This window comes from Jatropha curcas, chromosome 4 (genome assembly GCF_041381405.1).
Source record: "Jatropha curcas cultivar XTBG-Jc1 chromosome 4, XTBG_Jcur_1.0, whole genome shotgun sequence".
NCBI lineage: Eukaryota > Viridiplantae > Streptophyta > Magnoliopsida > Malpighiales > Euphorbiaceae > Jatropha > Jatropha curcas.
In genome coordinates, this window is record NC_143154.1 from 12,482,203 (window position 1) to 12,498,660 (window position 16,458).

At 31.5% G+C, this 16,458-nt stretch overlaps 1 protein-coding gene and 1 long non-coding RNA gene across 2 annotated transcripts; one reads left to right on the forward strand and one right to left on the reverse strand.

Moving 5' to 3' along the window:
* The first annotated feature begins 5,147 nt into the window (after positions 1-5,147).
* On the forward strand, positions 5,148-7,051 carry LOC105643858 (putative polyol transporter 6). The gene is made up of 2 exons (XM_012229081.4): positions 5,148-5,357; positions 5,455-7,051. Exons 1-2 carry the CDS (start codon positions 5,249-5,251, stop codon positions 6,843-6,845), a joined length of 1,500 nt encoding a protein of 499 aa, XP_012084471.1. The 5' UTR covers positions 5,148-5,248; the 3' UTR covers positions 6,846-7,051.
* Positions 7,052-9,842: 2,791 nt separating this feature from the next.
* On the reverse strand, positions 9,843-11,894 carry LOC149496869 (uncharacterized). Its single transcript, XR_016320606.1, has 3 exons — positions 11,721-11,894; positions 11,506-11,590; positions 9,843-10,100 (listed from the first exon to the last, which is right to left on the reverse strand). It is a non-coding gene; the product is annotated as an uncharacterized LOC149496869 (long non-coding RNA).
* Between the last annotated feature and the right edge of the window lie 4,564 nt (positions 11,895-16,458).

Sequence of the window (16,458 nt, forward strand, 5' to 3'; positions counted from 1 at the left end):
AAAAAATAATAAAATTTTGATTCCGAATTCATGAATAAATAATAATTTTAAAATGTTTAAATTTTATTAACTAAATGAATTATTATAAATTTTAAAAGAAAAACATCTATTAACTAACTTAGAAATATTATTACATTAAATTTACAAATTTCGCTAATTTACTAATATAAAAAACTATAAATGGAATATAAAATTAATGGAATGAGTTGGAAATTATTATTTTCAAATACTAAGAAAATTATTTAAAAAATCAAAGGAAGTAAATTTATGAATGGAAAAAATTGAGATTAGAGAAAGAATTTGGAATTGGATGTAAGAAAATAAAAAATAAACAATAGATAATTCCAATATTAAGGAAAATAAAGCAATAGAAAAAATAATGAACTATGGAAATTTGAGAGAATTTTGATTGAGAATAAGAGAAGAGTTATGATATAATTGATTGTGAAATAAAAAATCATCAACTCATCATATTTATACATGTATCTCATTTATTAGTTTTCCAAATTGTCTCTTATATAATTTAGTAAATTACAGTAAATAAATAAATAAATGATTAAAATGAATAAAATTTATTTACAAAAAAATAAATAAAAAACACCTATCATATCAAAAATTATCCGTTACACTCTTTTTTTGTACACTTGAAAGTATTTTTTTTATATAAATCAACTATTCATGTACCATTTTTTATATATATTAAGTCAAAAAATGTGTATTTTTTTCACAACTTTTTATAACTTATGTATCATTTTACTTCTCTTCACCATAAATCAAATCAACTACAATCAAATCAATTGATATAATTTTTTTTATAAAAATTTTAAGCTACAATTTTTTGTGTATCCGGTTCGAACCGGACCGGAACCGCCGGTTCACCGCCGGTTCTGGGCCGATTCCGGTTCATATTTTAACATCCACATGAACCTTAACCGGCCCTTGAACCGCCGATTCTGGTTCAAAATTATGAACCGCCGATTTCGGTCCGGTTCCGATTCGTCTACAGTACGGTTCGGTTCCGGTTAGAACCGAACCGGTGGCCATGCCTAGATGAAAGCATGAAATCCATGTGAATAGCTAATTCTATGTTTCTTTTTTTCCCTTTTTTTTTTTTTTGGAAAAATTATTATTTATTCGTATATTCTATCAAGAATATACTTGATTTTTTTGCCCTTATATTTTTAAAAATACATAATCTTGTCTCTGTCACACTGTTATATCATTCTATCTAATTTTTATACTTTTTCCGTTAAATACATGGACATATTATTAATTCTAACAAAATATAAAGACAAAATAGTTAATAAATACAAGAATTAACCCTAGGGGTGAGACGAGATGACATGATTTCTTCTCCCTTAATCAGAGTTCTCGTGTTTGATTCTTGGGTATAAAGTCCCTTTAAATATTGAGAGGGAGTACTTTGCTTCCTTTTATGGGCCTGTCTGGCATGAATCCGGATTAGTTGGGCCTGTGAGTTTCGGATACTGGATATTTAAAATCAAAAAAAAAAATAAATACAAGAATTGAGTACTTAATTTTGATAAATATAAGGATGAAATAATTATTTATTAATAAAAAGTATAAAAAATTGATAGAAGGATATAACAGTCTAATAGAATGACGGACAAAATTATGCATTTCTAAAAATATAGGTGCAATGTTATATTTTATAGTGAACTATAAGGATAAAATGATAATTTTCTTTTTTTTAAAGGTGGAAAGCAAAGCTCAAAATTTTGATGAAGATATTATACTTTACAATTTATTTATTACTCAAATGGTTCAAACGTTATTTCTTTTTATCGAAAAATGAATAGACCATCGCCTTTGCTATCAATTTATTCTACAAAATCCAACACTAAAAATAGATTATTAGTCTTAAAAATAAAAACTGAGGAATTAAATATGATAAAAAAATTTAAATTGTGAGAAAATATGAAAAACTTTTAAATTTTGGTGTCTCATAATAATAATTTTAAAGATACGAGTAAAAATGATTATTTTTGTAATATATAAATCTATATATTACAAAATTATGGCGGAAAATGATTTTTTTTTTTTTTTTGAGAAGTATATAAAAATTTAAACTTCGAGAAAACTTGGAGTGCCGTGGTCTTCCCAAGCCATTATTACCTGTATACTGTGATAATAGTTAATAGGAGACCTCTAAAGTGCATACACATAAAATCAATATTTCCTTTTATTTGACAGCCACTTGTATATATATTTGATAGCAACGTAAATGGATTAAGGAAATTTCTGCCCCCTTGAAATGGAAGATAGGCGGTTATTTGGTTACTTAATGTCTTCCACGTACGGAGAATATACAAAAATGCATATTACTTAATTAATACGATATAAATTTGTCATTTGTAGCTTGTTTCGTCGTTAATTTAATCTTTCACACAATCACAGTTTTTCATGGTCAATTTTTAAGTCTCACATTTAGGGGTCCGCAAACATTTTGGTTCGGTTCGTTCAGGTGTTTAAGAAAGGTTCAATTAAGTGGTTCTTTGAACCAAATTTCTTGTTCTGTTCGAATTGCTAGCATAAAAATTTATCGGTTGGGCTTCATACCAAAATGATAAGAACCGATCAAAATATATTGAATTCGGTTCGAATCGATTTGATTCATCAAATACCAATTTAGGTTCGTTTTGGTTTGTTGTAAAAGTTTGATTTGTATTTTATTACCTCAATTCGATTCAGTTTGAACTAAACCGACCATTTACTCAGTCCTACTCATATTCGAGTGGAATTTAGTAGTTAGTGCTAAATATAAACTAGTTAAACGGGCAAAATTGAACTAATCGATTTGGTGTAAGTTAGTTTTTAAGTTATTTAGTTCAATTTTTACTTTAATAGAAAATATTAAAAGTTTTTTCAATCCTATTATGAATAATTTTAAAAGTCTAAAAAAGGGTAAAAATAATCAAAATCGAAAAATCATATATGTTAACTAAGATCAACAATTTGCCCAACAGAGAGAAGATTGTGTTCCAAAGATAGAAGTAAATAAGTGTGAGGAAAAAAAATGGAAGATGCGGAGATAGTGCCAACGTGAGTAGTATGCAAAAAGGTGTCATCAGCAATGTGAATAGGTGGAATAGAATAGTGGGTGATTTGTGTAAGAAAGAGAGTAGACCAGATGTCATATGATTACAATAAGTAGAGTCAAGTAATCAATGTAGGGTACTTGTTGTAATAGATAAGGCAGAAGAAATATGAGATGAAAAATTAGAAATACCACTTCCATCATCATTTTGGAACTAACGGAGCTGAGTAATTACTGCCAATTCATATCAAGTGAGTTGCATCTGAATAAAAGAAGAAGACTCAATAGAGGGAACAGTGTTCGTTACAGCAGTCATTGGGCGTGAAGAGGAATTCTGTTTATTCCAATCGCGATTCTGTAGAGTGTGACATTCTAAGTGCTGATGAGTAGATATCTTATGATAATAACACCACTTCATATCAGGAACCAGAGATGTAGAATCAGGAATAACTAGAATAGTCCGAAAATAAATAAAATCAAGTGGAAAGTAAGAGAGACAACAGTCTTTTTCCTTTTCTCCTTAGAGTTGATTTAATTAAGAGGTGTCTCAAGAGATGGAGTAGGATGTACGATTCCTAAAGGCGCCTTACTTATTTACTCTCCCCAGGAATGGTTCTTCACTTTCGGCTTCCGATTGAGAATAGATGAACACCCATCTTCATACTCATCAAGTGAACCCATCAAAAACTGACAGAGACGTTTGTTATCCTGAGCGGCATTATAGCGAGCCAAGCAGGCATGAACCATTGCATTTGTTGTTTTCAAGAATTATAATTAGTATCATCTAAAACAAGTTGAATGGGATGAATATATCATAAGAGAAAGAAGATATTAAGGTGGATGTGGAATGCGTGAAAGTTCATAGGAGAAGAGCCGAAGCTTACAAAAAGGAAAAATAATTGCCCAAAAAAATTCTGATACCAAGTTGAATAAGAAGGAATTTATATTGTATTGCAATGAGATTTACATTATACAATACCCTTATATAAAAGTATAAACAAAAGGAAAAAGGGATCAAAATTAGATACACAATCACAATTATATTCGAATCACAGTCAGATGTACTAAAATCAATAGGATTTTATTCTAACAGATCTAAGCCAATTCAATTTTGTTGGGTTTAATATACATTTTTCTATTGAAAAATTGAATTTACAATCAATTGAAAATCTGAATTCATGGTTTGCACACGCCTGTCGATTAAAGTAATTATGGTTGACATTTTATTTTATTTCCTTATCTTTTTTTTTTGTAATTTTTAGGAAAAGAGAAAAAAAAAAAAAAAAAATCAAACATACACATACCGAGTCAGTGGCTTACTGATCGGACAAATATGGATGACCTTACAGGCTGGATTATCATAGGCATGCAAATCTTATCCAAATTAAGTAAAAATCGAACAGATCAGGATTGATTTGCAAGTGGCAAAACCATTAAAAGCAGTTTTAATAACAACGGATTGTATATTTTCCCTAGTTCTAAGGCAATCATTTTCTTCCTTTTTCTTGTTTTTACCTACATTTAATTTCTTCTTAACACTATCTTCCCACTTTAAATCTGGAATTTAAGAAGTTTTAATTTTCAAACTGTAAATTTAAGTCATTGATATAGAAAACCTTGGCTAAGTCATTCTTACATCATTTTTTTTAAATTTATTTTTGAAAATTTTTAAATCTAATTGTTAAGAATTATAAGTGCTTATATGAAATTGAGCTTTTTCAATAAGAAAAGATAAAGTGGTATCTTGCCTAACAAGGTCAGGTTGCCTGGCTGGCCTATTGAACCTGTTGGTTCGGTTGATTTGTTGTGCATCCTTTGTGATTTTGATTTTTACTTTGGTATTGGAAATTCTTTACTTCCTTTTTGAAGAAGGCAAGGCAAGCTTTATTATTAAGGAGTCCTATACAAAATTTATACCTATTGCTATAAAAATTGAGGGTTAAGTGTATCGTTTAGTGGGTTAAATTACAGAATTATGTCATTGAGGTTGAGAGCTTTGTACATATCCCTGTTGTATAGTTGCCTAAACAATTTCAAGATTTATATTTATACACATTAATGCAATCTTTATCCGTATCCATGTACTAATACGGTAATATCCCCATCCATATCCAAATATCTATCTCTCTCTATATATATGGAATAGGTAAAAAACTTTTGAAGGAAAAAACTCCTGCATAGAAAATTATCATGGCCTCGTTGGAAGAAGGAAGAGCTGAAGACACCCAAATGAAGTTTAATAAGTATGCAGCTGCATGTGCAATAGTTGCTTCAATGATATCCATTATATTTGGCTATGGTATGTTCTTTCTTTCTTTCTTTCTTTCTTTCTCCATTTTTGGTTTTTCATCCATAGATGTTTCCTTTTTGTTTATTTATTTGTTTATTTGGACTAGATACTGGTGTAATGAGTGGTGCTATGATATTCATAAAAGATGACCTGAAAATCGATGATACACAAGTGGAAGTCCTTGCCGGAATTTTGAATTTATGTGCTTTAGTGGGTTCCCTTATAGCGGGAAGAACTTCTGATTTCATCGGCCGGCGATACACAATTGTTGTAGCCTGCACAATTTTCATGATTGGTTCAGTTCTGATGGGATATGGTCCGAATTACGCTATTCTAATGACAGGAAGATGCACTGCTGGTGTTGGGGTTGGCTTTGCTCTTATGGTTGCTCCAGTTTACTCTGCGGAAGTATCATCACCATCATCAAGAGGTTTCTTGACCTCTTTGCCTGAGCTTGGAATCAGTATTGGGATTTTACTGGGCTATATTTCAAATGTTCTTTTTGGAAAACTGAGTCTAAAACTCGGTTGGAGAATGATGCTTGGAATTGCTGCTATACCTTCGGTTCTTGTAGGCTTTGGAATTCTAAAAATGCCAGAATCTCCAAGATGGTTAGTGATGCAAGGCCGTTTAGGGGAAGCCAAGAGAGCCCTACTTGATGTATCTAACTCTAAAGAAGAAGCTGAAGCCCGTTTCAGAGACATAAAAGTTGCAGCTGGAATAGATGTGAATTGCAATGAAGAATTTGTCAAACTTCCAAAAAACACACATGGAGAAGAGGTATGGAAAGAGTTACTATTACATCCAACACCAGCCGTCCGGTGGATACTAATCGCTGCAATAGGAATCCATTTCTTTGAGCATGCAGTAGGAATTGAAGCAGTTATTCTTTATGGTCCAAGAATTTTCAAGAAAGCTGGAATTACAGACAAAGAAAAGCTCTTGCTTGCAACAGTTGGGATAGGGCTTACGAAGTTTCTCTGTATATTAACAGCCACGTTTTTGCTTGACAGAGTTGGGAGGAGACGCTTGCTACTATCAAGCACAGCTGGGATTATAGGTTCACTGACACTTCTAGGATCTTTCTTGACAATAGTAGAGTACCATAATGGAGGGAAACTCATGTGGGCTCTTAGCCTTAGTATTGTATCTACATACATGTTTGTGGCTTTCTTCAACATTGGGCTTGCTCCTGTCACATGGGTTTACAGTTCTGAGATTTTCCCATTGAAGTTGAGGGCTCAAGGGTATAGTATTGGTGTGGCTGTCAATAGGCTAATGAATGCCACAATCTCTATGAGTTTCATTTCACTCTATAAAGCAATTACTATAGGTGGAACATTTTTCTTGTTTGCTGGTGTTGCTGTTCTTGGCTGGTTTTTCTTCTATTTTCTTTTCCCAGAAACCAAGGGAAGGTCCTTGGAAGAGATGGAGTTGCTATTTAGCAAGGGCGTTAGAGGTAGAAATCTTCAGCTTCAGCCAACCAGTAATGCCTAGTATATATTTAGTATAAACCTTGCAAGAAAAATATAAATACATTTAGTGTATGGTTAGAATGCTGTGACATAGAAAGAATCGTGTAGTACTAGATAATCTAGCACTGGAAATGTGTCTACTTTCTTTCTTCTAGAGTTGTACTTAAATGAAATCAATCTATTTGTAAAAAGAAATATAGGGTAATAAATATTGTGGTTTTAATGTTACTATTTGAATATCCCCTTTTTTCAAGAACTGCAAAAATTTTATTATAGAGAAAAAACCAACAGCTATACTGAGCAAATGATATAAAAAAACCCTAAAAAACGAAAAATTAAACCAATCACTTAGTAAAGATTACTTACAGAAGTAAAAATGATAAATGGATAATTCAGAGAATAGATGAATAAAAATCATACTTTTTTTTTGTGTCCCTCAAAAGTATTTGTACAATAATTTATAGGAAAGCAGAGTATTCTTTGCCTTAGTCCGAGTAAGGGATGAAAACATTAATCACTGAGCAAATATCAGGGATTATTAATTATGAACCTTTGATTTGGACATTATATATTTTGAAATAATTGCAATATAATCATTGATAAAATTATAGATATGCTCTTGAATCATTTATTTAGTGTATCATTTGCCAATAGCTTCAAAATAATAATGTCAACAACACTACAACTTGCAATATAAGACGTATTCTTTAGATGTAAAAAAGTCAAACAGAGAAGGGTACTTTCAGTATAGCTGATTATCAAAACTGGACTCTTGTCCAAGCTGTTGGGTTTTAATATGACAAATACGCAATGGAAAGAGATAATTATAACAAAATAATTATTTCAATAGAAATTCATTTAAACGATTAAAGTAATAAAATTGTTTAAAAGAATGCTTCTTTTGCATATTCTTCGAAACTTCGATCTACGTGACTAGATTATCGCAAACCACAGCGCCCAAGTGTCGGCCTCTAATAGTATCCACACGAATGGACAATCGAAAAACTCTACAACTATTTTACGCTCTATATTTTAGTTTTGTGGATATGAACAACGACTGTCTCTTAAATCTTATATATGAAAACCTTATGTCATAAATATATATATTATAATTATTTATTTAAACAAATTAATTATAATTAAAATACATATGTGCCTATTATTTATTTAAACAATTTCAATAAATAAATGATAATACATATAGTAATAGGATTTTCAATTTAATCAATTATGTTTATTTATTTAACTATTTAAGTAAATAATAATTAAAATATTAGTTTATTTAATCTAAAATTTATCTTAATAAATTTTAGACATAAATCAATTAAGTCAATACTTAATAATTTAGGTAAAATTATAATTAAATATAAATTACAATTTTGCCCTTAATGTCCCAAGACTTATTTGTGATCAAGTTATACTTGATTCGATTTCTCGTTTTCACTTTCTCATACTCATTCTTATGTATGTAACCTTATAGGTTACAAATATGTTGCGACAAATATAAATTAATCAATTAATTAATATTTAAAGGTCAAGTACCTTGTCTAGCAATATGTCATTACTACCCAAATATTTAGAAAGTCAGTGGTTTGACTTAATCTTTCAGTGCATGATTTATCAGTATAATTAATATCCTTTCATCATTAATGTTTTGATTTCGTAATGAGGCATGAAGTGTGTCTACTTTACTAAAGCATGTTAATTCTCTTAATCTTAGCCATTGATCATTTGAATGAAATTTCAAATCTAATTTGTTAATTTCATTCTACCTTGCACAAAGATTTCTAAATCAATACTAATAGAGAACAATTAGAACATTTTCTTTGATTTAGCTAGGATGATGAATCATCTCTTAATTACACAAGTATCTCCATACAGTTCCTACTATGTCCAATTAATCATTGCTTATTACTCATGAATGAATAATGTGAACGAAGAATCAAAACATAACCATCATTTGAGTATTCCATAGACGTAGATAACTCTCCATATGGAATTCTCATGCAGGTCAATTCAGTGGACTTATTCTAATAACAAGCACCTATATATTAGTTTTAAATATCATATATATCTCAGCTTATGAGAACACTACTTTCGTAAGGAAAGAATATAACATGTATCAGTCTCAACAGTTCTAATCATCATCCAATAATAAGGAGAACACTGACCAGAAATATTTAGAGACATTGCTTTAATGCAAAATAAAACTCATAATTATAATGACATTATAATTTACTTTACAAATCAATATTGTCTCATGGAATTTATCTTTTACCGAGATTCAATAAATAGGATATGAAAGATAAATAAATGCCTTTTATTAATAATAAATTATTTATTATATGAAATATTAAATCCAAAATATAACCAATCAAATTGACAATAGGCATATAACTTACAATCTCCCACTTGCACTAAAGCCAATTATCCATGTGTTTAATCCTATGATATCAGTGTATCTATGAACTCTTAGTTTATTAGTTTCTCCATAAACCAAAAAGTATCCTTAATTTTTTTTAAATACTTAAGGAAAATTTTAACAGTAATCCAGTGACTTTCATCCGGATCAGATTGATATATAGGTAGGTATTCTCTTTTGGATTCCTCCATGCTAAACTGTTTTAGCATGTTATTAACATATGTAGATTCAGATAATCCTAATAGTCTATCGAATATATCCTTATTGTAACACCCGCCGCCCGATCCCGAAAGATCCGACGGTGGATGCCACATTCGGTGCCGGAGGCACCGTCCTAACCTACATATAAATCAAACAATCATATTATGAATTAGAAGTGACTTAGTATTCACAAGTTTAGCAAGTAATAGTATTCTGTTTTGAAAATGATTTGGGAGAATCCTACAGAAAAACTGCAAGAGTTTCCCCTAAAAATAGAAGTTGCTAAACATATGAATACAAAGCACTCCCAAATTCAAACTCCAATAACAACACAATAGCACTTCTATAATTTCATAACTCCATAGTTCCTCAATAACATTATAATATTCATCACTTCAATACATTCATTTAAATATATCAACTTCTAATGTTCTAACCATTAAATAAGTCCAAGTTTATCTCCCAATATATATACACCAAAATAATTTACAATAACATGCTTAAGTTATAAAATGAAATAATGCAGTCTCCAAAAATGTAATACTTATACATGCCATAATTTTTAGTTACATAAAATACTAATCAACTACCAAAAGATCTCTTCAACTCTGATGCTACTCTTCAGGTCTTTAAGCAGCAAGCACAATCTCCAACCTGCGCGTGATAAAATCAACGCGCTGAGTATAAAACTCAGTGGTGCTCATAAAACACAACAAACCAATGTTGTGATGACAACATACTTAAAAACAATCATTTATATACATAAAATCATTAAATTTGAACATGCAGTACATATGCACACCAACACATCATGCTTTAGAAATTCATTTGATATCATAAATAAGTTGTGGTAATTTAAGAGTTATTAACATAATGTGATCTCATTTATTTCACTTCCTTAAAAATATTGTATAAGGGCTCACATACACTTAGGAGAAAAGAAGCAGATAAGTTTTCATAGCTTATTCATAATGGCCTTAGGTCGCCAACCTTTTCATAACATATAGAGCGCGTCCGCCCTAACATAAGACACCCACGTGCTTAGCATATGATCATAGCTTCTTATCATAATGGCATCAAATGCCGAGCATGCTCATCATACATAATAAAATCAAATCATGCATCAAATTCACACCAAGTATATTAGAGCCCAAAAACATTTCTCATAAAATTCATTTTCTTTAGTCTTCTCATAATAAAAACTTAATTTAAACTTAAGTAATTCATAAAAATTCTCAAACTTAAACAAAATGACTTAACATAGAAAATTTCCAGCATAAAAATAACATGGACCTTTGCTGTGTTTTTTAAACATAACCGGAGCTATGGGTCTCCAAATTAAATGAAATTAGAGTCGTTAGAAAGCTAAGACAAAATCCTACAAATGTTATGAAGGGATCACAGCCCAGATCAATATTAAAGATAACAAAACAAAGCTAGGAACACAGACTGATAGACCAGACCTGATTTAGCAGAACCAAGTCCATTGTTTCTTCAATTCCTACTAAACCCCACACTCAAATTAAACCAATCCAGAACGAGAGAATTCTCAAGACACAGGGCAACAACTTTTATGAAGAACTCAGAACCTAATCGTGTCATTATAGTGGTCAAAATGGGCACTAAAGTCAGTGATGCATGTGGCCCGACACAAACAGAGTCAGTTTGGGTGTTTCAGCCATAAGTTGAGTTATATATCTCCAAATTGGACACAAGAGGATGGGTTGGAAAGCTAAGAGATAGACCTACAACTTTTATGAAGGACTCAGACACACATGGAAACTAGAAAGGACCGAAAAATGGTCCTAAATCTCACTCAAAATCTCATTTTTCCCAAATTCAGTTTACTTGAGCCATGAAAGGAACATGAACCACAAAGATACAAGGTAGAAATGTCTACCACAACATAAATACTCATCAAACATCATCCAAGAGCATGTAATGGCAACCAAAATTCAACAAACCAACCATTTCATACAAAATCTCAAAACATACACATAATAGCATAAAGGCACAAAATCAAAATTTGAGTAAGGTAAGTGTGTTTATGAACACTAACCTTCAAAACAAGCTTTAACAAGCTTTAATCAAAGCTTCTCAAGCTTTGGTCTTGCCTTTATCCTTATTAGAAGGCTCTCCACCCTCTACATGGAAGAAACTCAAAATCAAACAAAGAAAACAAAGAAAAGAAATAATTGGAGCATGATTAAGCATGTATATGCTAAAAGACAACTCTAAATCCAAAAATAATTCACTTATCATAAAATCACTTACTTGACCCAAGTAGGAAAATCACCAAATTCCTTGAAATTAGTCACCAAAGATTACTTCTCTAGCTTCACTCTCTAAGATTTATGCCTTCAAGTTGGATGGGTGGTTACTAAGTAGGAATTGAAGAAGAAGAAGAATAAGAAGAAGAAGAAGAAGGAGAAGAAGGAAACGTGTATGGAGAAGAAGAAGGCAAAAGTTGGTGCTCAATAATTGATAGTTGCTTTATTAAAGCAACTAAGGGGGTATTTTGGTCTTTTTTCCAAATTGGAGGGTATTTTGGTCTTCTCTCCAAATATTCTCCAATTAAATTCCTTCCAAATATTATTTATCTCCCCAAAAGTCTCTAATTTATTCCATAAAAATAATTCCTCAATTTTCCTCCATAAAAAAAAATAATTGCTCAAATTTCCTTACTTAATATAACATCATAATTCACTATTCACTAAGTATCTAAATTCTCCAAAAATATTCCTTACTTACTTTCTACCCATAAAAACCATGCATACATGCTCCAAAAATGTTAAATAAAATATAAAACATAAATAGTAATTTTTCGGACCAAAAATAATACCAACTTCCGGACCGGTGGTACTATTCACAGACCGGTAAACTACTATTAAAACACAGGAAAAAAAAATGGGGCGTTACACTTATGGATTTTAATACCAAGTATATCAGCCGCTTCTCAAATGGAAAAGTTTTTAGACGACCAAACTTTTAGAGTAGTGGAATGTAATTTCTTATTATTAATATGTTACCAACATACAAAATAAGAAATATCATTCCGCTCCCTCTGACCTTCTTATACACATAAAGATCATCCACATTTTTAATGTAATCAAACTATTTGATTATTTCATTAAAACAAATGCTCTCATTCCGCAAAAGCTTGCTAAAGTCTATCAATTGCTAAAGTCTATCAATTGACTTTTGTAGTCTGTATACTAAATTAGGAAATTCTTTTGATTAAAAATCATCAAGTTGTGTCATATACACATCCATAATTAAATTTTCATTTAAGAATGCAATTTTTGATATCAATATGACAAATTACATATTTATAGTTGTTGACGCGTGTTTTTATGCCCCCGCCTGATCCAATGATGATAGGAGGATGTGGAATGAATGGGTTAATGCTATCTAGAAGTATTTTAATCCAAGGATTTAAAATTAAAAAGATGTTAAGTCTTTGACTGGGTCATAGCTGCGTCACGCAGCTATGTTAAACTACATGACATTTTTGTATTAAACGACATGTAGCTCTAATACAGCAAGTAAGCTGCGTCACGCAGCTATGCTCTGTGACCTAATTCTATAAATAGATCTTTTTCTCACATTTGAAAAAAATTTTGGAATGATTCTGAAACCCTAAAAAACACGCCCTGCGGCTACATTCTCCTCTAGAAGCTCCTTTGAGTTCGTTTGAAGAAGAATTTCTATTAGATATTAATTCTAGGTGAATCAAACCATAAAAAAGAGAGAAAATTAAGAAACCAAAGAACAAACATTTAAATCCTTGGTGCCGAAGCTTCTGGATCGTCTTAACCATCGTTCGTTAAGACGTTAAAGCCATAATACAATCCTCAATCTGAGGATTATGTAATTCCTTTACACTTTTGTGTGTTTTTGTTTATTTTGATTATTTATTTTAGCATTGTTTTATTAGTTTAATCTTAATTAAGTTGTATTATGTTCGTTTTTTGTCATTCGAGGTGGTCTTAAAATATATTTAAATAAAAAAAACGACCTAAACAAATAATTTAAAACAAAATTTGGACCAGAGCAGTTGCGTCACGCAGCCAGTAGATCCGTAACGGAGCTGGCAGTTGCGTGACGGAACTGTTCATGTCCAAAATTTCGTTTCTTTCCCTAGAACAGCTGCGCATGCAGCTGTCGGGTCCGTTACGCAACTCTTCTTCCAAAGAACAGCTGCATGACGCGACTGTTCTTGGGTTCCAGAAAAAAATTTTATTCTTTTGAAAAATAATTAATTTTTGTACAAAATAAAATTCAATTTTTCCAATAAATCCCAAAGATGACCAATTATGAACAGATTGTAATTTAATTAAGTTTAAACGTAATTATGCATCATTTTTGGGTTTTCGGTTTTTGGGTTGATTTTAAATCGGGTAGAATGTATTTTTAGGTTCGGTTTGTGGCCCGCCTTTAACCATAAGGCAAGAGCGGGTCTTTTATTTATTCAATTTAACTGCTTTGGTTTGGATGATTATGGATGCAATGATTAAATTTGACTGGGACGATTAATTGATTTTTCACATAAGAACTCGGTTCGATTCATTCGAGTTAGGTTTAAATAAATAAATAATTTGGCTTTTCTAACTAAAACAAATTAGAAATCGTAGGTTAAAAGAGGCCGATTTTTCCCGTCGTCAGCTTCCAATGGTCCGACGTACCCAATTCCCTTATATAGAATCGCATTGGTGCGCTTGACCAGTTTTCTAAATAATTTGGCCTTGAATAAAATTGGTTTTAAAATGGAATCACTTTTAAAATAAAATTGGAAACGGTCCCATTGCTGAAAAAATGGGTGGCGACTCAAAATGTTTTATAAGACCGATTTATCGACATCGGATCCAATAAAATGTTTTGTCACCACTGTTCAAAATAAGATCATTTTTTTCACCAAAAACAAAAAGACACATTTTTCGGGTCGCTCGGGGGCGGTGCGAAAACAATAGTATGCTGTAATTGCAAGTAAAATGTCAGAAATTTTTTATTATATTTGTTAGGTTTGAGTCTCCACAAAAAGGTGCGACCTTTGTAGGAGTACAACTCATCCTAATAGATTTATGTGATGGTTCTTTAACCAATGTATTTTGACCATTCATCTAATGTAAAAATATTTTGTTCTAGTTCCATTTTTGATGTATGTTTAAGGTTCTTAAACTTTTAAGTTCTATCTAGCTCCCATTGCTTCCTTTAAGGAATAATTCCTTTCATAGAAAGGTAGCACGTTTGAGATAAAAAATTTTCTCTCAAGAGGATGGTAGAAATAATATCCAATAATATCTTTTGGATATCCCACAAGATAACTTGTAAAGGAACTTGCATGAAATTAATCTAACTATTGCACCCGCGACGCAACTCTTACTAATCTTTATGTATCTTAATTTAGAACATTCGGATTAAGGAAATTTTTTTATTTTAATTTAAGTACTAATCTTAGGCTGAATGAATCTACATATGCATTCCAACAACATTTCTAATGTAGCCTTAAAATCTGCCAAGGCAGCCTATACATGTTTCACAAATTCTAGCATAACTCTTTCTTCTTAAGTCCAATTTAGGTCATTCTAAAGTCTATGGTTAGCTAACACATTAGGGTACAAAAATATGTATCCTATCACCTATCTGAAATATATTGGTAAAGTAGTCAATTATTGAATTAGTATTACTTGTAGTTGTCTATGAAATCCTTTTAAAGCATGAAACAGGCTAGCGACGTATAGAATGAGACAATATACAGGTAAACAGTATGGTTTATGCATTTTATGAATAATACAGATAATATGCTTCACTGAGGGTAGGTAGAAACCACGTAGATAAGGTTATGTCGCGACATAGGATAGCAGATCTGCGTCCCATACAGTTTGGTACTCCGGCTACAGGCCGTTGAGTGGATATGATTTATATACAGGTCATAGCAGCCCAGCCATATAGTATTTATCCAGTTTCATACAGTCCTTCTTATCACTTCGGTTTCACTGTAACCTTATGGAGCCATACAGTTATAAAATTGCGTTATTTATAAATTATACGATATTTAATAAAAATTGCATAATTCATACAACATAATGAATAGCAGGTAAGACCATGAAAGCATAATGATATGTGTGCTTACATGCTTATTTATTTAATTCTTATTAAGTTGAGATATCCACTGAGCTTTATTTGCTCAGCGAGTTACCTGTTTAAACTCGCAGGTTTTGCGTCTAGACTATAAAGAGTCATCTTTACAACTGCTGCAGTTCATCTTTTGAAGACCCAGTCTTCAGGGTAACTACTCATTTTGATATTTTGGTTCTGTGGCATGTACAGGGCACATAGTTGGGCCCATTTCATTTTGGCAAATAGTGTAATGTCTTGTATATATTAAATAAATGTCTGTATATAAATGATGTATAAAGCAACAACATGACATAATATTTAGCATACAAAATAATATCAGCATGACAGGACATAGGTTCAACCAGATTGTAGCATCTCGACTCGGTTCATTCGGGTTCACAGGTGGACCGGGAAGGGATGTTACAACTCTATTCTTTCTCTCTTTTTCTCTTTCTCCCTATCTCTTTTCTCATGCTTATATGTTGTGTTTTCTGTTTTTGGACTGATGGCTATGGCTTGTAGGTCCGCACAGCCTCACCTAATGGGTCAGGTTTGATAGAAACTGAACTCAAGGGCCCAGTCTGCTCTTACACCGAATGCTACTATATATAATATATAGGTTTGTTGACTTTATGCCATAAAGCGTAAGGTTCATCTCCATACCTCCACCGTCATTTACTAAGCAAAGCTAATCTTTACTATGTATGTAAGTCCAATACCACCTCATTAGTAGGACAGATGGTTTCTCTTTAAAAATTCCACATTATTTCTTTCCTTCCATACCACCACACCAAAGAACTAAGGCCATGTTTGGTACATTGTTACCATGTAATGGAATGCGAATTACATCACATGACTAATTACATTATTTGGTTAGAGTTTTTTTTAACAT